Genomic DNA, 22,630 nt, shown 5'->3' on the forward strand with positions numbered 1-22,630 from the left:
TGCTTATTGCTTGACATTTTGAGAATAGCATCACCACTGTAGTAGCAAAATTAAAGTGCACTCTTTGGGGGTTGGGGGACTTAGGTTGATCCGGATCCAGACCTGGCCCTCGGGACGCACGGACTAGTCTCGTGCCCAAGTTTAGCAACCAGGCAAAACGCACAGAGAAAGGCTAGACTGCTCAGCCAACCTCCAAAAGGACGCTCGAAAGGGGAGCAGCATTCCTCTCCGGCTCCTGCGCATATGTTGTCCAACAGAGGTTAGGGAGGGTGGGGTTTGAGCGTATCCGAGATACAATTGGTCCTAGGGTCTCCCCGCCCAGAAGTTGGGCGGGGCAGCGTGGTGACGTCGCAACGCGGGGCGCAGGAGCAGAGAGCGCGCGCTTGCGGACGCGGCGGCATTAAACGGTTGCAGGCGCGGCGCATTGGTCGTTGTCTTCTCTAGTCTCAGACGCCGCCGAGTTTGCCCGCTCTCTCTGGGCCTCGGGAAGCCTAAACTCCGACTAGACCTTACTGATTTTCACCTAGCTGTAGCTGCGTCGTAGACTTCGCCACCATGTTCGAGGCGCGTCTGGTCCAGGGGTCCATCTTGAAGAAGGTGCTCGAAGCGCTCAAGGACCTCATCAACGAGGCCTGCTGGGACATCAGCTCTGGTGGTGTAAACCTTCAGAGTATGGACTCGTCCCATGTCTCGTTGGTGCAGCTCACCCTGCGCTCCGAGGGCTTCGACACCTACCGCTGTGACCGCAACCTGGCCATGGGTGTGAACCTCACCAGGTGAGTTTCAGGGCCGCGGGGAATCGGGCCCTGGCTCTCCTGCAGCCCCTGCTCTTGGCGGGAGCGCCTCCAAATCGGGCCCTCATTGGATGGCGTTGGCCATCTGCGACTTCTCATTGGCCTGTGATGCCGGAGGCGGGACCCACTGGAGCGCGCGGTTCAGAAAAGCCCGCGCTGGCAGCCGAGCGAGCCGGCTTTTTTCCGCGCCAAAGTCACAAAGCCATGGTGGTGGCGGGAAAATGACAATCTTTGCCCCATTGCCTGAAAAAAAGACTGTTTCAAGTTCTCTGCTCACTAAATTCCCGCAACCTTGAATGGGACATTTAAGGTCCTGATTGACTTTAAACGCCTATAACGTGCCCTACTGAAAATGTGTCACTCTGTATAGGGGCAATAGGTTGTTTCTACTCTTTATTATTAAAGTCGCAGTGACTATTTTCAGCTCCAGAACTTGTGGGAAAATTTATCCAGAGTAGTGCCTATCTAGTACACATGTATGTTTTCATTTAGAGAAGATTTATGAGAAATATTGACTTATAATACAAGCAGTATTTTAATAGGTCTATTAGATTTTTCCCCCCTTGCTGTGTTGAGGATCAAACACAGGGCTTTGCCGTGTGCTAGGCAAGCATTCTTACCACTGAGTTACACCCCCAACGCTAATCCCCACTCCTCCCTTCTGGGGCTTGAACTCCGGTGCACTGCCATTGAGCTACATCTCCAGCCCTATTATATTTTTGACACAGGATCTCATTAAGTTGCCGAGGATGGCCTAGAATTTGTGATCCTCCTGTTTTGGCCTCCTAAGTTGCTGGAATTGCAGGCATGTACCACCACACCTGGCCCTAGATCATTTTTAATGATCATTGTGGTCTGACAATTTACCCACTGAAAGGATTTATAATTCAGAAAATGCTCTGATTTATACTCAGATGAAATTGCTGGTGTTAGGATGTTTGAGGCACTGGGGTCAAACTCAGCACCTAATGCATGTTAGACAAGTCTCCACTACAAAGCAGTATATCTAGACAAGAAATCTGATTCTTGAGCAGGTGTTATTGATTTTAAATCCTGTGTCTTTTGTCTTGTATTGTAGCATGTCCAAAATACTAAAATGTGCTGGCAATGAAGACATTATTACATTAAGGGCTGAAGATAATGCGGATACATTGGCGCTAGTATTTGAAGCACCGAGTAAGTTGTACCTTTTTACTGAATTATACAAAATTACTGTCAGGTATGTCAGTAATTCTCAAAGCTGTGAATATTTTGAGAATGTCTATAGTGGTTATAAAGTATAACATCCTAGTTATGAACACTTTTTTCAGTAACATTTGCTTTCTTTTGTTAGATCAAGAGAAAGTTTCAGATTATGAAATGAAGTTAATGGACTTAGATGTTGAACAACTTGGAATTCCAGTGAGTATCAGTTTCTGATTATGGAGTACCATATAGTCGTGATAATTAATGTAAAATATGAATATAATAATTTAAAGCCTACTTCCTAACAGAACTTTTTATAGAAGCATATCAGCTGGTTCATGGTCCAAACCAGATTTTAGTATTAACCTTATTAATATCAAAGGAGAGAAGAGATGTTGGGATATTTAAAATGTCTAATATACTATTTTCTCCTTTCTTTTAGAATGCAACTAAATTCTGTGTCATAAAATAGTGGTTTTTTTTTTTTTTTTTACTTGCATACCTCCTGCCTCAACCTAGCTGGGATTACAGGCATGTGCCACTGCATCCTGATTTGTAATGTTCTCTTGATTTAGGCCTGGAAGATGATCATGAGGGGGTTCTTGTTCATTGGATAGTAGAATATATTAGGAAATTACAATGAGCTGGGCACAGCAGCCTCCTATAGATTGTCTCAAAAATTTTTGAGCATTAATAAAAAGGCTAGGGATATGACCCATTGGCAGAACACACCTGAGTTCAGTTCCTAGCACTGGGGGCAGGGATGGGAATTATACAGTGAGTAATATTTCAAAGTAATCAGAAAGTCTTTAGCTTTTCTTAAAATATCACATCTTAAAGTGAGGATGCCAGGTCTTTACATTTACAGCATTAATGTTATCTTTTTTTTTTGGCAGTGCCTGGGGATCAAACCCAGAACCTCAAATGTCTAGGCAAGTAGTGCTCTACCATTGAGCCAGGTCTCAGCCCTAACTTTTGAGATTTTTTTGTTTTGCTCATAGGAACAAGAGTACAGTTGTGTAGTAAAGATGCCTTCTGGTGAATTTGCACGTATATGCCGAGACCTCAGTCATATTGGAGATGCTGTTGTCATATCCTGTGCAAAAGATGGAGTGAAATTTTCTGCAAGTGGAGAACTTGGAAATGGAAACATTAAGTTGTCTCAAACAAGTAATGTTGATAAAGAAGAGGAAGCTGTAAGTAATAAAATTAAATTTCTATTTAAGTAAATAGAAATTTTTGAAGAAATTTTTACTGTTTACCACTAGTTTATTTGCCAAAATTAAAGGAAAAAAACTAAATAGTTCGTGAAAACTGAAAGATACTGTTGTTGGCAAGTGCCATTTAATTTAAAATTACATCTGTGAAAAGGGAGTGCAAATTCAGCACTTTTACAAACCACAAAATAACGGGGTGTGGATAAAAACCATACATTCTCTAAAGTTAGGATTGATACAATCTTTAGCTTTCTGGAGATGCTTACTCTGCATTTCTCAAATTAGGCTGGGATAGCAACTCAACAGAAGCATGATTGGGATGAAAGTCCAGCTGTTACTAGCTCCCCAGTAGTACTATTAGTTGTATGTATTGTAGGTTCAGTTGTTAGCTCATTTTGAAGGTAGAAAAGCAAAAAGCGCAAGATTAAGAGACCATTTAGACTAAGTGACCTGGTGTCAGAATCAAACTTAAATGAGAGTATTTTTCTCATTAAGGCCAGAACATGCACTTCATAAAACTTGGAAAGAACTGCGTTAAATGCTGAATATTGATTAGCATTGAATACTTAAGCTTTTTTTTTTTCCCCCAGTTTGAGAGAGTGCCTAGAGAAGCCTCATTTAACCAAAACATAAAGAACTCTGGGGATGTGGCTCAAGCGGTAGCGCACTCGCCTGGCATGCGTGCAGCCCGGGTTCGATCCTTGGCACCACATACAAATAAAGATGTTGTGTCCGCCGAAAATTTAAAAAAAAAAAAAAAAGAACTCTAGGTCTGAGGGCTTAGTCCAGTGGTACAGCAATTTCCTGATATGCACCAAGTTCTGGGATCAATTCCTAGCACCACAAAAAGGAAAAAAAAAATGTGTGTTTACACACACACACACAACATTTTTAAATGTGTAAATGTGTGTTTACACACACACACCCCCCAACATTTTTAAAAGCCTTACATATCATATACAAGAAAATAATTATAAGGAATTTTTAAGCATTCACCTTCCCCTGGTTATTTCAGAACAGTTTGTTTAAATTGGAATTTTAAGTATTTTTTTAGTTGTACATGGACACACTATATTTCTTTATTTTTATGTGATGCTGAGGATCAAACCCAGGGCCTCACACATGCAAGGCAGGTGCTCTACCACTGAGCCCCAGGCCCAAATCAGGATTTTAATAAGGTTCATACATTGAAATTTGTTGACATTGCCCTTAACTTTCATTTTACTTATTGGTTAACTCTTGAGCTTTTTTTCCCTCTCCATTTACAATCTTTTAGTTAAAACTAGATTATTTGTTTTAGAGTTTTCTTAAGTGTGAATTTTGCCAGTTGTATCCCTGTGTGTCAGTTAATGTGTATGTCCACCCTGTATTTTCTGTAAATCAGTAGCTACAGGTCTCAAGCTTGATGACATTCAAAGTGTTCTCTTGTTTGCTTTGAGGTTGGGAGAGCCAGAATACTTTAGATGGTGGTATGTATCTTCAGTAGGAGACACAAGGCGAATGGATGTCTTTTTTGGAATGTTAGCTATCATCTAGAGTTGTTGTCATTAGGGTTTGCAAAGCTGAAATATAATAGTTTATTTCATTCCTCCTATTTCTTTATTAGCTGATTTGTTTATTAGGAGTATTTTCATTAAGAGAAGTTTTCCCATTATTACATTTTAGTTGATGGTTTATATAGGAAAGATAAGCCAAATACTTTTTGGGGGGGAGTCCTTAAATTCACTTCAGAGTACTCTTTAAAGTTACCAATAGAGGTGTTTATTATGGCCTACAACTTTCTTGGTGTTTTTCAACATGACAAATCTTGTTTTCTCCTGTAGGTTACTATAGAGATGAATGAGCCAGTTCAGCTAACTTTTGCACTGAGGTACCTGAACTTCTTTACGAAAGCCACTCCACTCTCTCCTACAGTAACACTCAGTATGTCTGCAGATGTACCCCTTGGTAAGATGATAATAAATTTGAACTTTGTTTTGTAGGTAGTATATTTGATACTGCCCTTCAGTAATTCACTATTTTCTTGTCTTTCAGTTGTAGAGTATAAAATTGCTGACATGGGACATTTAAAGTATTATTTGGCTCCCAAGATCGAGGATGAAGAAGGATCTTAGGCATTCTTAAAATCTGAGGAAATAAAACTAAGCTCTTTGAGAACTGCTTCTAAAATGCCATCATGTACTGAAAGTCTTTTCTGTCACCAAATTTGTAACTGAGTACATATGTAGATAATGTTTTCTGTAAATAACCTATTTTTCCCTTTCCATCCTCTACAGCTTAAGAATAAAATCCAAAGTCAACTTCTTTCTGCCTTACGTAGAAATACTTCTGGTGATTTTTATAACAAAAAGTTCTTGACTTTAAATGCAGTTTTAAGAATTGTTTTTCGATTTAAATAAAGTTATCCGAATTTCAGATGTCACAGGAAAGTGTCTTCATTTGAACCATGATGGGCTGCAAATGTCTTACCATTTTATGTAAATGTGGCTTTTTTTTTTTTTTTTTTTTTTTTGGAGTCTACAGCATCCTGGTATAATTACATTAAGAAGATGGCAATAAATATTTCTTTTATGTTTAGTAGATTCAATGACTAGTTTCTATCGTACTTGCACTGAGTTCATTTTCTGGATATTAATAACTCATCATATTTAGTTGGTATTCACTACCTACTCTGCCAGTACGGGGAAGGAAATAGGCTGCAAAGGTGTCTGGAACTTTGGCGGGGGTGGGGGGGCGTGGAAATATTTAACTAGACTGGTCACAGTTCCAGGACTGTAAAATTTGTCTGAATTCATCTAATTGTACTTCACCATGTGTAAGTTGTACGTTAGTAGGCCTTATTTCAAAAAGCTTCACATGGTGCAAAAGTCCCTTGTGGGCCGGCCATTTACCAGGGCGAAGCGCTACTGGCCTGGGGAGGGAAAGGGCACAAGAATAGATCTGCTTAGAGTGCAGTGGTAGTCTGAGTCCCTTGAGCACTGAATTGAGATCTGGGTACACTGAAGTCCTGGGCTTACCCCTCCTGGGGGACTCCACTGGCTCCGGGGGTCAAGAAAGGAATCACTGCAGCCTTATCCGGGCCCCTACTATGACCCAGGTGGGCGGGGCCCTATGTACTCTAGCCTGCCACTCTGACGGTGGCCGCGGGCTGACCAGGTCGCAGCAGCTTCCTACACCACCACGATACGCCCGGACAAGCCCCAGCGCTTGTTGCAAGACGACTTCTCCCGCCAAGGGCTATCCTGGGCGCGCCCAGGAAGCGGGTGAGAAGTCGCTCTTGGTGACGCAACTTCCGGCGCGCCTTCATACGCACGCCACTTCCGGCGGCGAGCTGGTATTAGCTAGGTCGGCGGTTAGGTTGGCTGTGCCATGAGGCCTGGGACGCCTCGGCTGGTACCCGTGGGCGAGTTCCTCTCTAGCTCCAGTCTTAACGCGGTGCTCGGGTAAGACATGCGTGGGTTGGGGCGGGGCGGGGCGGGGCGGGAGCTTCGCACCCCCTCGCTACAAGCCAGTGTTCCCGCCTGAAGCAAACTGGAGTTCTCTGCCGGAGTCCTAGATGTGAAGCGTTCGCTTGCTTCGCACGGTTGGCCTCTTTCCAGAAACTAGTTTTGTTTGCGTTTGGTCTAAATGTGCGTCGGCTTTTCCTTGCGTGGCGACGTCCGGAGACGGGCAGGAAAATAAGGATATAAAGGAGTGTAATGTCAGGCACTGGGCTTTACTGATGCTCTTATTAACACTTCAGAGGCTGAGGGAATTTGGAGGTTGTGGTGGAGATGGTTAAAAGCCTGTTAGAAACTTTGAGACTTTGAAAATATTCTGTCAACTTTTTTCTTTTTATCTTTACCATGAATAAGTGAATGAAAATAAGCTAGAATAGATAGTAAAATGACCAAGATGAGCACCATTCAACCACACCTGGAGACTAACTAGTAGACCTATTAATGAGCAGCACCTTCAAAGCCTGTTTCAAATGTAAAAGACCTTGAGGCTCATCTGTGGGAACACCTCCAGCTAATTCCTTTGTCCCAGAGGTGGAGAATGGAAGATGAGGGTGAGCACAGATGAAGTTAGTAGGAAGAAAGAAGGATGGCTCATGGGAAGGACAATGGAAGTGAACTGGATGGTCTATTTTACATAGATTTTGTTCCACGCTCTGCTCAAAACAATATATAAACTCCTAAGCTGGCACACCAAAATGTTTTTCTGTTATCAGTCCCCCTCCGGCTTGGCGGGAGTTCTATCTCTTGTTGCTTAAATAGATCCTACTCTGTTTACCCTTCCCTTCCGTGATTGTGGATTTTAGTCTTCAAAATTTGGGAGACAAGAACCCAGAAGAAATTGGTGAAGTGGGCAATTGAGTCTCATCTCAAAACTCTGGTTTCATAAGCATTTGTCTCTCCTCTCCTTCTCACACCTTGTGTGTTTTTGTTATATGCAAGTGTGTGAATAATTAATGGAGGATAATTTTTTTTTAAAGAAAGGATTATACAAATCGGGTATAGTCAAATGCCCTAAAAACTAACACACATTGGTAGTTTGAACTTTAAGTTTTATAGAATTAACTTTAATTAATCGCTACACTAATAACCTAATATTTAATGCACCTTGTTCTAACTCCCCTGATTACTCCAACCCCCCTTACTTGGGATTGAATTCAGGGCCTAGTATGTGATAGGTGGGCATGCTAACACTGAGGTACATCCCCATCCCTCTGACCCTTTTAGAAAAGCATATGGGTTAGCATTACTTTTATTTTTTTCAATACTTGATTATTGGACTAGTGTTAATAAAAATGACAGGATTAGCACCAGTTCTTTCATAATGCTGTTACTTTAAGTCGACTGTAATAATTAGTCAAGTTTTGGTCAAATATGTATACAGCATTTAGAGATGAGCCTGACACCTAACCAAGGCTAAGTAAATGGTAACTGCCACATGATAAATTATAATCATGATTTACTAAATGTCACATGGAGAAAGGCCAGTCTGTTCTGTTGCCCTTGTTGAAGTACGTAAGTTTCTCAGATGCTTTTGAATTTAAATTTACTTGTTCACATACCTTGGTGACTTTATGGAGGAAAAGTGTACAGATTTCAGATTTTTAAAATTTAAATGTCATTGCTTTTAAGTCTTATCCACTTTCAAACAGACAATATAGGAATGATTTCATTACTGCCGTCTTCAAATATTTTGGACAATAAGCCAGACTTTTAATTCAGGTTTGTTTGTTTAATTCAGTATTTTTAGGTAGCCACACAGCCCAGAAAATGGAATCACAACTTATCAGTGTTTGGAATGGAACAGAGAGAGGTATATTAAAGGCACTGGTGTAGTACTAATAACCAAGAGGTTATTTAAATTTATAAGAATGCCTTAAAAGGGTGATATCATCCAACAAGGGGAAATAAGCAAAATGCTGATGTGAGTGTATTCCATTTCCCACCCTCTTTTCCTTCCTTGGTAAGTAAGAAAATCACTTGAGTGTATGTTTCTAAGCTGGGGTAGGGGGCAAGAAGTACTTCTTTAGCATCAAGTGCACCTGAATTTAAGTCTCTCTTCCAGCTACTCTCTGGTGACTTTGGAAGAATTAGGGAACACTGGTGGTAAGGTAAACTGGAATTTGGTTCTTGGTGAATGTCCTGGTTCTCATTCTATGAGGACAAACCAAATTAAATACGTACTGAGGTTTTTTGCACTCTGTCAAAGGAATATCAGGTTTTAAGAGCAATGAAGCCTAAATCATCAGTTGCAATATGATATGGCAGCCCTGAATTCCAGTAGATAGAATCTGAAGTTGGCTCTAATGTATTATCATCACCTACAGACGGTAACACTTTTTTTCCTTGTTGTTTTAGACTGTAGCTGTGTCCGTGTGTTATGATGCCGTCTCGTACTAATCTGGCTACTGGAATCCCCAGTAGTAAAGTAAAATACTCAAGGCTCTCCAGCACAGATGATGGCTACATTGACCTTCAGGTAAATGCAGAAGGGAAGTGACAAGGTTGGTGACTATTCTGATGAGTTAGCAGGAAGACCTTCATGGTGGAAGTTTTGCTAATTATCCCTGAAGATTGGAATGAACAGTGAGAAGTAAACTCATTTCTGCAACTCTTAGCCCTAGCTTGCTGAAGCAAACCTTGGCAGGGCAGTTTCAAACCAATTCCAACATTATCTATTTCTTTAAAAAAAAAAAAAAGTGTAATTGTAATGCCAGAGTCCTATAGTTGCCTATAGTTGTACACTTTATTTAGTTTGTCCAAAAATAATCAGATTTTAAGTGGATTTGTGTTAAGGATTGTTTATTTACTCTTTAGTCAAAGTCAGTTCATCTTTTAAGGGAGAAACTAACTGCTGAAGCCAGCAGATTGTGGGAATCTTCATTCTTTCCTGATGTCATGAGATCCAATTTATTAAAGGTATTCTTTGATAAACAGTAAGTAAAACAGAATATTGATAAGTTTATATTCTACCTTGACCATTATCTACAAAATAGTAGCATATCATCTCTTTTTGCCCACTTCCACTTAAAGTAGAATATTCTAGATAAAACTAGAAATAACAAGAACCCATCCTTTTAAATATAAATAAATCAATTATTGTTTGTACTCTCTGGACCCATACTTAAAGGACAGATAAAAATAGATCTGGGAAGCTTCCAGCTAGTTAGCTCAGATTCAACTGTGAGCCAAACATTAGAAAGTTTGTGTGTGAATCTTAAGCTTGAATTGAACTGTTTGAGTGGTAATGCCTTACCAAAAAAATGGAATTTTCTGTTTCTAAAAACCTTCCAGGGTGTACAGACTTAACTTTGGATGCCAAAAATCTCTTAACTTCTTTACTTTTCCTTAGCATGTTATAAGTTAGTACCTGTGCAAGGCATTTAATAAATGTATGTCTCATGAACAAATAACCATAAAGTAGTTCCTGTTTTTATTTCTTGAAAAAAAAATTAAGGTACAGTGAATGGTGTGTGGAATTAGTTAAAACTAGAAAATATGACATTTCATTGGAATTTCTTTGAGTAACCTGTCCTTTCCCTTTCTCTCCCAGAGTTGCACTGGATGGTAGGACATATTTCAACACACTTGAAGTATCCACTTTGGTTCTTAATTATCCTCCCTGCTTTAAAGTGTTTTTGCCCTGGTAGCCCTGGTATTTTCATAATGATGTTCTTTGTCTTTTTTGTTTTTGTTTTCTCTTCCAGTTTAAGAAAAGCCCTCCTAAGATCCCTTATAAGGCCATTGCACTTGCCACTGTGCTGTTTTTGATTGGCGCCTTTCTCATTATCATAGGCTCCCTCCTGCTGTCAGGCTACATTAGCAAAGGGGTAAGCTGATGGGCATGTGGGAATGTGCCATGAGATCTTTAAGACAAGAGCCACAGCTGTAGTTTCCAGCAGAAAGAAGAAAAAGATTTTCTTTTAGTCCCAATGATGAGTTGCCATGCTAATACTGAGCCACCAGGTAGGGCAGTATTGCCCTGATTTGGGTGCCAGTGAGTTTAACAAAACTTCTCAAATGGAAACCTGAGGGACATGTTAAAAAAATATTAAAAAATACATATGTGTGTGTGGTGTGTGTGTGTGTGTGTGTGTATGTATATAACATATGTATATAAAATAATAAAACATGTTTTCCTCTGAGCAACAAAGTTTTCCTATATTTCCTGTGAGGTGGGTAGGCAAACTTGGTCACTGAAATATTGAACAATTTGCCCATTATCATAGTTTGGAACTATGACAAATTATGCATAGCTGAACCTAGCTTCCAAGATTCATTTTTGATAAGGGGCTCTAGCTAGAGCAGCATTCTGTCATGGTAGCTTTGCAGCAGTACAGATTTACTGGTGAGTGGGGAGAAGCAGTTAATGTATAGGTCTGGTACCACTGAACCATACATCAGTTTAGTTCCTTTTTATGTTGGGTTTGGTTGGAGTTCCTATTAAGTTTCAGTATACCTTAGAAACCTAAAGTGATATTTAGTAGCTCTTTCTCGCAGGCTGTCCTCAATACATAGTTGTCCTGAACTGATTCTATTATTCACATCCATTCTGTTAACACACACAGAGAAAAGCAGGGGTTTATTGTGGTATTCTGTACAATTATAAAAAGTAAGGCACAGCATGTCCAATAGCTATGCAAAGAACAGCAGAGTAAAAGTATGATATGTCCATTTTGGTGGAGTGTTAACACATTTTAAATATATGAAGAGTTATAATAATAACAAATACTTATTATAAAGAGACAATAGGACAGAGAATATGATGTGTCCACAATTAAGAACTTTTAAAAAGGAGAAGGAGGGGCTGGGGCTCAGTGGTAGCACACTTGCCTGGCATGTGTGAAGCACTGGGTTCAATTCTCAGCACAAATAAAGGTCTATCAACAACTACAAAAATATTTTTAAAAAGAAGAAAGAAATGAGCCATATATCTGGAATAGAATGGATAGTTTTTCTTTTATAATTTTTGGTACTTTGCAGTTTTCTTTCAGTTGATTGAATGACTGAGAAGGGGTCTTGATGTAGCCTAGGTTGGCCTTGAGTTACCTCAGCCTTCTGAGCAGCTAGGATTACAAGTATGCCCTGCCTTTCCTTCACTTTATAAACAGGAAGAAAGTAAATGTAAATCTTTTCCCTTGTGTCCTATTCAAAGAAAATGTTCAGGAAAGTATACAATGCCTGTGTCTTTCACTTAAAATTTATTAACTTGTATAATTCTGATGTTTTCCTTCTTCTGCCACCAGGGGGCAGACCGGGCCGTTCCTGTCCTGATTATTGGCATTCTGGTGTTCCTGCCAGGATTTTACCATCTGCGCATCGCCTACTATGCGTCTAAAGGCTACCGGGGTTACTCCTATGATGACATTCCAGACTTTGATGACTAACACTCACTTCAGCCCTGAGACAAATCACAGTGGAACTAAACTCAGCTTTAAGATATTGAACAGAAACTATGGCTAAGGGCTGAGGAATTATGCAGTTTGCAGATGTTTGACAAAACAATGGCCAGAGTTTATGGTTCCATCCTAAAAATGTTCATTGAGCTTAATTAGCTAATTAGGAAACGCTGTTTTTCATCTGGCCGTGGCAAAACTCAACAAGTTTTTCCACATGTATCATGGAAGAATAGCAATGCTAATTGGGAAAACAGGAGATTATCCTGTAGTGGAAAGTGTTACCATTCCCACCCTCTTTATATTGAGCATTTCTTTTAAATAGTCTTCTTTGTCAATTTGTTATTGTAGCAAATGGAAGAGTGTGGTATGTCTAATTTCTTAGTTACTAAGTAATTTATTTTTAAAATATCAAAAGATCTTATCCCCTACACTTAACTCTACTTTCACATTCTGGTGGAAGACCTCCCTAAAACCACATGTTGGTGTGGCTCCATCTGTAATATTTTTTGCTTTGTTTCTTAGTGACAGGAACCAGGAATTTTTTGAGCCACAGAGTAAGTTTTCAAAGTATAAGCACTGTCTCTGATAACCAATCCTTGACCAGCTCTGATCTTGTTTCCCAATAGGATGGCCTGCATATAATTTGGGTCATTCTATCCTTTGTAGATCAAGATGTTCTATATATCATGCCTTTAAAGACTGAACTTTTGGCTGTTCCCTAATGAAAAAAAATGAAGATAAGTGGTTGCTATTTAGAGTGTATAACTCTATTGGTAGCACCTGGTACTATAGTGTCATTCTGCTGAAGATCTCAAGACTTGGCTTGGATCCCTAGAGGACCACATCCTTAGGTTGATTCTATTTCTTTGCTTGAAAAAGTGACTTATATTCAAAAGAAATTAAAATGTCAGAATCCAAATCCTGGACTAAACATGAGTTAACTTTAGACATAATTCAGAAAACATTTTAATGATTTTATAAAGTACCCAGGAATAACTGTTTTGGGGTAACTGGCATCATGAGTTAGACTACTTTCTAGTCATTCATTTACTCTGAGGTTAATAGATTTGAACAACTATAAGCTTGGATGTACCATCAACTGAAATTTTGAAGGCTGTTATAGGGCAATTTTGGGGGGAAAGATGAGTTTGGTTTTGGATATGTAAATGTAGATGTCTCCTTGACATCCAGGTGGTGCTGTGGAGACATTAGTTGCAGTACAGTGTGGAGTTCACAAGAGAGCATTTAAGCTAGAGATAGAAATGTAGGATTCAGTGTTTAGACATTATCTTCAGAACCTGGGGTTGGATGAGATCACAGGTGGAGTGAGTGTACAGAGAAGATGACTCGGGAATGAGGGTAGCCTCCAAGTTTGGGTGCATTTAGAAATGGGAAAGGAGCCTAGGGAATCTGGTATTCTAAAGTTGTTGGGCCTTGTCAGTGAAAATGTGAGATAATATTTATAAAACTTTATGTTGGGCAGTGCTTGCAAAGCTCACACATAGTAGTTTCAGCCAAATTAAATTATTTGGTCTTTTTTTTCTTGTAAGGGGGAAATCAAGATGGAACAGAAAGGTATAAAGTCAAGAGTAAACATTTGCTCTCCAAACTCACCTCCAAAGGTTGTCCAATTAAGTTCCTTATATAGTTTACAGAAATGTTCTAAGCATATAAACATGGATACCTTTTTATTTTTTTAATTTGAGCTTCAATTGTATGGCCCTATTTTTTTTTTTTTTTTTTCCCTATTCTGTTTTGTATAGGTTTCCATGATTTTTTTTGGAAAGATCAGTTTCCCCCAACCCAAGTGTTGGGGACCAAATCCAGGGCCTCACATGTGCTAGGCAGGCACACTATCACTGAGCCACATACCCACCCCTGGCCACATTATTGTAATTTTCCATTATATGCATGTAGTCTTGGGGCCCTCTGAAGGAATAACCTTTGCTGCTCTGTTTGAGCATTCCTGTTACCTGAGTATCTTATCACACATGTAACTTCTTTGCATTGACAGTAACTATACTGGTGCTTAATAGAGGAGGTCTAAGCCTCCATAATAATGGTGAACATTTCTTGAACCCTTTTCTAAGGGTTCTTCATTATCATTTTAATCCTTGAGAAAATCCTGAATTAGGTATGATTCTTTCTTAGGCCAAACCTGAATGAATGACTTTAGGGACTGGGCAAATAAAATCAAAGTAGAGGGATAGATTTTAAGAGTAATGGGGACCAAGGTCAAATGTCAAATGGATATCATAAAAGCAGCTCCTCCCATTTTAAGTCTGGTTAAACCAGATGTTCTAAATTTGTGACAACTATTACACTTCTTATTAGGCATGTCCAGGACTACTTTTTAAACCTTCATTCTGGCTGGTGTGGCACCTGAAATTCCAGTGACTGAGCCTGATCTTGAACTTGATCTTCCTCTTTCAAGCACCAACCCACTGGCCCTGTTGCTGGGATTACAGGTGTGGCCCACTGTGCAGGCTGTACTTTGTTCCATTGTGTAAGCAGGTGGACTGACTCTACTCAATTCAGACTTTACTAAATGGCCCTCTGCCAACTGTTCTGCAGGCCAGCTGCTCTGCAAACGGTGCTCCCAGGTGAGTGAAAGCCTCTTGGCTTTCTGCTCAAGCCAGCAGGCCCAGTTCATAGACTACACACACTAGTTGGCATAGGAAGTGTCTCATTAGTGTTACCAGGGAGCCTGATATTGGGAGAATCAACAGTGCTGACTTGCACCTTCCTGGGGATTGAACCTAGGACTTGCGCATATTGGGCAAGTGCTCCACCACAGAGCTATATCCCCAGCCCTTATGTTGGGTTTCTACTAAGGGTTATACAAAGTCAGTGTCCATTGGTTGGCTTGGCCTGTTGTCTAAATTCTTATCCTGATACTTTTTTCCTAGATTCAGTCCCAAAGGTATGTAGTTAAATCAGTTTAGTGCATGGGTTATTGGACTAATTCTTTGGAGCACAGTTTTTATATAAAGTGGAGGTGGGGGTGAAATGAAGCAGTTTGTACAGAGAATTTACACATAGTAAGCACTGGGTACATGGAGATGGAGGTCACTCCCTTGGTGTGGGATAAAGGATGTTGGCCCATCTGCTGTTCCTTGGGCCATCCTGAGGAACCTGCCATTCTGTTGGCAGACCTACCCCAGAACCAGGGACAGGAGCTAACCCAGCTCCCTTCACTGACAGAACTGCCTACTGGAGGTTGTGAAGATACCTCAGCCCCTGGCCTTTTGACAGCATGTTCCTGGGCCTGGGTCCCTCTGTGCATCAAGGCAGAGAAGGCCCTGTGGAGAAGAACTTGAAAATGAGGTGGTTCAGAGGAGCTTTCGACTTGTTCTCCTGGAGCTTATTCCCTGTTTTCACCATTCCTCCCTCAGTACTCCCACACTTGTCCCTTGCTGCTCAGGGGCTGGTCTCTGGATCAATGGCATAGATATCACTTGGGGACTTATTAGAAATGCAGTATCTTGGGCCTGCTGACTAAATTGGACCCTGTGTTGTGATGATGCCCTAAGATATTCACTGCCAGTATCAGAAGTGCTGGCCAGAGTACCCTGTGCCACCTACACCATTTTCTTTCTTTGAGACTGGACCTCCTCCAACAGTGCCAGTGGTTGTAGAACACTCAGAAGGTATAAGTCCTTCTAGATCCATCATTATTCTCTAGGTAGACAATAACACCCAGGGGCCTAAGGAAGCTTTGTAGAAAGGGCACGGAAACAATGCAGGAATATTTCGTAAACAAACTTTTGTGAGCACTGAGAAACCAAACAAGGCCTAAAGAGGCAGTAGGTCCATGGCAGGAGTGGAGCTTTGGTACCCCAAAGACCTACCGAAAAGAACAATGTGCAATATATGACCCAATCAGAGGCAGAACAGGTTTTTTCCTCTGGTTTCTGTGGAAGGCAGCCTGTTAGCTCTAGAGTTAACCCTAATCCTTGGTGTTCCTTTCTGTCTCCATTCTTTCATTATCAGTATCTTGAGAATAGCCAGCTAGCTAGAAAATGCTTCAATATGAAGGATGAAGTTTTTTGGCCAAGACTTTAATCCCTTGAGAGGGTTTTCTCTGGGATTAATAGTATCTTCAGAGTTTGCCCTGAGGCCCTGGGGTTGAAATCTCCCTACAGCTAAAACAATGGCAGCAGCCTTATTATGAACAGGCTGGGAGAGTTTGTGGCCTAGTGGACCATAGTGAGCATAGGAGCACCAGGCGTGGTAGTGCATTCCTGTGCTAATTTCAAAACCAAACTCAGCAACTTAGTGAGGCACTTAGGACTCAGTGAGATCCTGTCTAAATAAAAGAGGAAAAAAAGAGATAAGAGCAACCGGAAGGAACCTGGAGCAAGTCAGGCCATGTGTTTTCATATTTGAGATATTGATTTATTAGCACCTCGTGCTTAGCACCTCGCAGTTGCTGAGGCTGGCATTGAACTCATGAATCAAACCCAGGGCTTTATGCATGCTAAGCAAGTGCTCTACCATTGAGCCACACTCCCAGCCCTGTGATCTATGATTTTAAGACTAGCACAAAGGAGCTTGTTGAGAGCCAAGGTTTCCCATTCTTCGGGTTGTCAGATTTATTCCTGAGTTATTTTTTTTTTTTTTTTTTTTAAGAAATTGGATTGTTTTCTTGGTTTATATTATTATTTACCTACAGCTTTTCTGAATTTGTTCTTTTCCATATTTTACATTATAATTTGTATTATGAGTATGCATAATCATAATACTGGGATTTGTTGTTACATATGTGTACTTGTACATGATATAACAATATAATTTGATTAGTATCATTCTCAAGTATTTCCTTTTCCACTCCCCTTCTCCCTTTTTTCTCCTGATCTCCCTTTGATTTTCATGAGATCCACCCTACCTCTTTTTCCTTTTTCTGCTCTAGCTTCCAGATATGACAGAGAACATACAACCCTTGATTTTCTGAGTTTGGCTTATTTTGCTTAAGGTAATGCTCTGTTGCATCCATTTTCCTACAAATTACATAATTTCATATTTCTTTATTGCTGAATAAAACTCCACTGTGTATATGTACCATATTTTTAAATCCATTTATTCACTGATAAGACTCCTAGGCTGGTTATGTTGTTTGACTATTGTGAATTGTGCTGCTATAAACCTGGGTATGCATGTATCACTATAGTATGATGACTTTAATTTTTTAGGCTAAATACTGAGGAGTGGTGTGGTTGGGTCATATGATGGGTGACATTCCTAGTCTTTTGGGGAAACTGCATACTAATTTCCGTGGTGGCTGTGCTAATTTACAAATCCACCAACAGTGTACAAGTGTTCTTTTTTCTTCACGTTTACTCCAGTATTTATTATTTTTATCATTGTCATCTTACTCTCTTCCTCTTGCAATTCTTCTTCCTCCTCCTCTTTTTTCTCTTGTTCCTTTTTTTCATATTGGGATTGAATCCAGGGGTGCTTTACCACTGAACTGCATTTTTATATCTTTTTTGTACCAGGGATTGAATTCAGGAGTACTTGACCACTGAGCCACATCCCCAGCCCTGTTTTGTATTTTATTTAGAGACAGAGTCTCACTGAATTGCTTAGCACCTCGCAGTTGCTGAGGCTGGCATTGAACTCATGATTCTCCTGTCTCAGCCTCCCAAGCCGCTGGGATTACAGGCATAGGCTACCATGCCTGGCTGCATCCCTAGATCTTTTTATTTTTTATTTGAAGACAGGGTCTTGCTAAATTGCTGAAACTGGCCTTGAACTTGGGATCCTCCTGCTTGAGTCTCTGGGATTACAGGTGTATGCCAGTGTGCCTGGCATCTTTTTTTTTTCCTTGCCTGATTGCTCTGGCTAAGACCTGCAGGAATATGAGAAGGGGGACATCCTTGTTTTGATCTAGATCTTAGAGTAAAGGCTTTCAGCTAACCCCCATTGAGTATGATGTTAACTGTGACTTATTGTACATGACCTTTATTGTGTTGAGATTCATTTCTTCTGTAACTTAAGATTTTTTTCCTATGATATTGAATTTTGTCAAGTCCCTTTTTCTATCTTTTGAGATAATCATATAAGTTTTGTCCCTTTTCCTGTTAATGTGGTGTATCACATTTATTGCTTGCTTATGTCGAATGAGGAATGTCAGAGAATGCCAAATAGTTTTTCTATTTATTGAGAAATGAAACCACACTGAGACCAAAAGAATCATGGAATTATTTTGACACAATTTCAAAACTCCTGCTCATTCTGAACATTGACTCATGAAGATCATCTACTGGGTTGCTGTCCTGGGTATTTCCATCTTTCTACCTCTAATAAGAGGTAAAAAAGTAATCTCTTTCCAATAGTCTTATCAATTTCACAGTAAAAGAAGATAACTTGTCTCTGTGCAGAAATTAGGATTTTGCAATCTAGAAAAACAAATGAGGGAGGCACAAAGTCTATAAAGTCATATCAGATGTTAGCAGAGTGGACCTACATTTACATATCAAGCCCCAGGTCACTGAAACTTGGAACTGGAGTACTATGAGAACAAAATATCTCTTTATTAAAACAATTCAACTTAAACATTAACTAAAAAAAGTAGATCACAGAACTTTGAAAGTAGCTCTGCCTTGACACAATTAGATCCCTCACGTCTTAACTATTATCAGTCACAGCTTTAATCTAACCTTGGTTTTATCTCTAAACTTTGATTTAAAGTTGCGTATTAATTCACCTTGAATCCTTCCTTTAAGTTTATCCATGAAGTATTTTTTGAGTGCCTGTTATAGACAAATCACACTTTGTAGGCATCAAAAAGGAATTGTCCACTATGCCATCCTCCAGGAGTTTGCAGCATACTTCAGGAAAATGAGATCCATTTTTGAACTAGATGGACAAATATATTTTAAAAAATCTGTACCAAGGATCAAACCTAGGGCCTTGCTCATGCAAGGCAAGTGCCCTACTACTGAGTTATATCTCTAGCCCCCAATATTAGCTTTAACAAAAGATTAATTTTGAAAATGGATTCTCTGATAAGTGGATTGGAGAGGAAATGAGGTTCAGCAGGGTCTGAAAAGATCTGCAAAGGTCTTACTTGAACTAGACTAAATGGACTTAGGCTAGCCCAAAGCTGGTAATGGGCACTGTGATCTGAAGCCTATAGGCTAGGCTGGCATGGGAAGAGTTGGGGACTTGAGTTTGGCTAACTGACAGAGGACTAGGTTGTGACCTGCTAAGGAATGAGGAGCTATGGTAGTTTTCCTTTTAAATGCTTTGTTTTTCCCAAAATTATCAATGTTCATTTTTTTTAAAGTTCCATGAGGCTTATCCTGAAAATCAGTTATCACATTCAGTCCCTCTTCCCTCTCAGCTCCTCCAGCTAAATTTGTTAGTATTGACTTTGATCTCTCCACATGAAATATTTATATTGCAACTTCATGATTTTTCTGTTAGGCCTTATCAATTGACTTTATCTGGTGGAAGATGGAGATTTAGGTGTTCCGTGATCATCCTCCATTATAGATGCTTCCAGTCCCTCTGTTTTGTCCATATCATGTGTCATTGGGTTGAATTAATATCTATTCTGACATTTCTAAGAATGTATGCACCCTATTCAAACTGAGCCAGGCTGTATGTGATGACTTACTTTCCTCTTCTGGCACAAATTAATTTTCCATGGAGTTATAAGTCTTGTTAGTTCACATGATTTTTCTGTTAGAAGCCCAGACTGACTCCCATCTGTACACATCTCCTAGTATTCCATCCATTTCCTCTTTTTTTTTTAATTTTTTTTTTTTTAGTTTTACATGGACATGATATCTTCATTTTGTTTATTTTAATGTGGTGCTGAGGATCGAACCCAGTACCTCACATGTGCAAGGTAAGCGCTCTGCCACTGAGCTACAGCCCCAGCCCCAGCCCCCATTTCCTCTTAAAGAATTGTCCATGAGGAAACCTGCTGCCCTGTCCTTTACCTGAGGTGAGAATGTGCTTGCATTGCCTTCCAGCTTCTTGTGTGACTTCTGTGGAGATATCAGCCACTCTGAATTTTGGCTCTTCCTTTGTTATTTAGCTTGTATTGTGTCTTCGGTGTTCTAAAATTTCACAAACGAGTCTTATTGACCTGTTATTATCTGGCACCCATTGTACATCATGCTATTGTCCATTTCGGGCTGGAAACTCATGTCGTTTTCTTTTAAGGAATTTTTTGAAATTAATTTCTTTGATAATTTCATTCTTTCACATGTCTCTGTTTCCTGTTTTTGGAATTTTTTAAGAGATGTTGGTCATTTTATCTCCTGTTTTCTATATTTTGGTCTTTTTTCCCATATTTTTGTCGTTTGTGAGAGATTTTTCTGTTGTTCCTTCCAACTCTTCTAATGTCCAAGGACTCTCTTACATTTTATACCAATCAGTTTTTACTTTGTAACCTTAACATCTTTTATTATCTTAGTATGTTCTCTTATCAACATAAAATATTCACTTATCAGCACAGCAGTCAGAGTGATCCCTTAAAATATGTCATGTCATTCTTCTCTAAAAGTTTTGCGGTGACTCCACACTGAACTCAGAGGATAAGCCTACATCCCACAGTGGTAGACAGGGCCCACTGTGCTCTCTCCACCCTCACTTCTCTGGCATTATCTGCTGTGCTGCCTCCTCAACACTCTGTTCTAGCCATCCTCGTCTGTGATCCCTAACTTCTGACCTACTCCCATCCTAGGACTTCAGCTTTAGTTGTTCCTTCTCTCAAGAATTCTTCCCTCCTTTAAGATTTTGTTCAAATTGCTTATTCTCAGTTAAAGCCTGCCCTGACCTCTTTTATATTGCAACTTTCCCTCACATCCATCACATCCATCCCTAGCACCAGCACTGTCTTCCTTTTGCTCATCTCCTCCTTATCCATTAATAGTATGTCACTTTGTAACATGCTACTTAATTTACTTACTTCCTTTTCCATCTTTACTCCAGTTAGAATATGAGTTTACAAGGGCAAACATGTTCCCTCCCTCCCTCCCTCCCTCCCTCCCTTCCTCCCTTCCTTCATTTCTGTCTTTCTTTGACTTTATTGGGGTATAACTGACAAATAGAAATTGTGTGGCTTTTTTTAAATTTTTTTTTTCTCTTAGCTGGGCAGAGTGGTGCATGCCTATAATCTCAGTTAGTCAGGAGACTGAAGCAAGAAGATCACAAGTTTGAGGCCAGCCTGGGCAACTTAGCAAGACCTTGTCTCAAAAGATAAAAAAGGGCCATGGGTTTGTAGCAGCTCAATTCACAATAGCTAGGCTATGGAGCCAACTTAGGTGCCCTTCAACAGATGAATGGATAAAGAAAATGTAGTATATATACACAGTGGATTATTATTCAGCCATTAAGAAGAATGGTTTTATGACATTTGCTGGCAAATGGATGGCTCTAAAGACTCTCATACTAAGTGAAATAAGTCAGTCCCCCAAGCTAAAGATTGAATGTTTTTGCTGATATGTGGAAGCTAAACCACAATAAAGGAGGGGGAGAGAAGTTCACTGGATCAGACAAAGGGGAATCAAGGAAAGGGAAGGGGTATAGGAAAAGGAAAGACAGTGGAATGAATCTGACATTATTTTCCTATGTGCATATATGAATACATCAGAGTGAATCCCACCATTATGTTTATTCATAAGAATGAGGTCTTAATTAGAATAAGATATATTCCATGCTTGTATAATTATATCAAAATGGATTCCACTATCATGTATAACTAAAAAGAACCAATAAAAGGGGCCAGGGATATAGCCCTGTGGTAGAGCACCCCTGGGTTCAATTCCTAATATTAAAAACAAACAAAAAAACATGAAACTTAAGAGGTACTGTCCAAGTCAAGAAATCTAACTTGGGTGTCCTGGGCAGCTAGAATAGCATTGGCAGCTTAGTGAAAGGTGACATAGTTAATGTGCCCTGAGAACTGCCTGACTTCCTTATGGCTGGGAGGTTATCACAGGAGGAATCTTGGGAGAGGATACAGGCAGGTGTGATCTTGGAGAGCCCTTTGTGTCATGGGCAAGAGTCTGGCTTCTAGACCTCTTCCCCAGTTGGAGGTCCTGCCCTTCTCTTCACTCTCAGCTCATCCTTTAAATCTAATAAATGAGATCAGAAAAAGTATCACATTTCTTCTTCTCTAACACTATAAGATTAGAACAGGAAACCCCTGTCTCGACTCCTGACACCGTACAAAAACAGGCTCCTTTGGGTAAAGATTAGAAGCAGCTCCTGAAAAGACTGGAGGAGCACAAAAGGAAGTGGAGCAAGATAATTGGAGAAGAGTTGCTACCAATAACTGGGGAAACTTGCACAAAAAGAAGATGGCTATTTGTGGGACATTAGGACATTGGAGGGGGCAATCTGGTCTTAAAGAATACTTCCAGTATTCAGGGAGAGGTGCTCTGATAATAGACTATCAAGAATAACTTTATGTGTTAAGCTGAGGTTGTGGCTCAGTGGTAGAGTGCTTGCCTAGCATGTGTGAGGCACTGGGTTCAATCCTCAGCACCATATTAAAAAAAATAATAAGGTATTGTGTC

The 22,630-nt window shown here is 40.0% G+C and overlaps 2 protein-coding genes and 1 non-coding gene across 4 annotated transcripts; all 3 read left to right on the forward strand.

Moving 5' to 3' along the window:
* The first annotated feature begins 353 nt into the window (after positions 1 to 353).
* Positions 354 to 5,611, forward strand: Pcna (proliferating cell nuclear antigen). The gene is made up of 6 exons (XM_046433664.2): positions 354 to 776; positions 1,873 to 1,970; positions 2,128 to 2,195; positions 2,981 to 3,175; positions 5,020 to 5,143; positions 5,231 to 5,611. Exons 1-6 carry the CDS (start codon positions 556 to 558, stop codon positions 5,308 to 5,310), a joined length of 786 nt encoding a protein of 261 aa, XP_046289620.1. The 5' UTR covers positions 354 to 555; the 3' UTR covers positions 5,311 to 5,611.
* Positions 5,612 to 6,484: 873 nt separating this feature from the next.
* On the forward strand, positions 6,485 to 17,153 carry Tmem230 (transmembrane protein 230). Of its 2 annotated transcripts, none has more exons than XM_046433666.2 (4): positions 6,485 to 6,639; positions 9,052 to 9,172; positions 10,401 to 10,523; positions 11,940 to 17,153. In XM_046433666.2, exons 2-4 carry the CDS (start codon positions 9,074 to 9,076, stop codon positions 12,078 to 12,080), a joined length of 363 nt encoding a protein of 120 aa, XP_046289622.1. In that variant the 5' UTR covers positions 6,485 to 6,639; positions 9,052 to 9,073; the 3' UTR covers positions 12,081 to 17,153. The 2 variants fall into 2 exon arrangements, with proteins under 2 accessions (XP_046289622.1, XP_046289621.1); XM_046433665.2 differs by lacking the exon at positions 6,485 to 6,639 and adding an exon at positions 9,534 to 9,612 and having other exon boundaries at positions 9,047 to 9,172.
* On the forward strand, positions 10,621 to 10,730 carry LOC124086008 (small nucleolar RNA U6-53/MBII-28). Its single transcript, XR_006849682.1, has one exon. It is a non-coding gene; the product is annotated as a small nucleolar RNA U6-53/MBII-28 (small nucleolar RNA).
* Positions 17,154 to 22,630: the final 5,477 nt, after the last annotated feature.

The sequence above is a fragment of the Marmota monax genome, unplaced genomic scaffold (genome assembly GCF_021218885.2).
Source record: "Marmota monax isolate L192 unplaced genomic scaffold, Marmota_monax_Labrador192_F-V1.1 WCK01_AAM20220418_F8-fsc00014, whole genome shotgun sequence".
In the NCBI taxonomy this organism is placed as follows: domain Eukaryota; kingdom Metazoa; phylum Chordata; class Mammalia; order Rodentia; family Sciuridae; genus Marmota; species Marmota monax.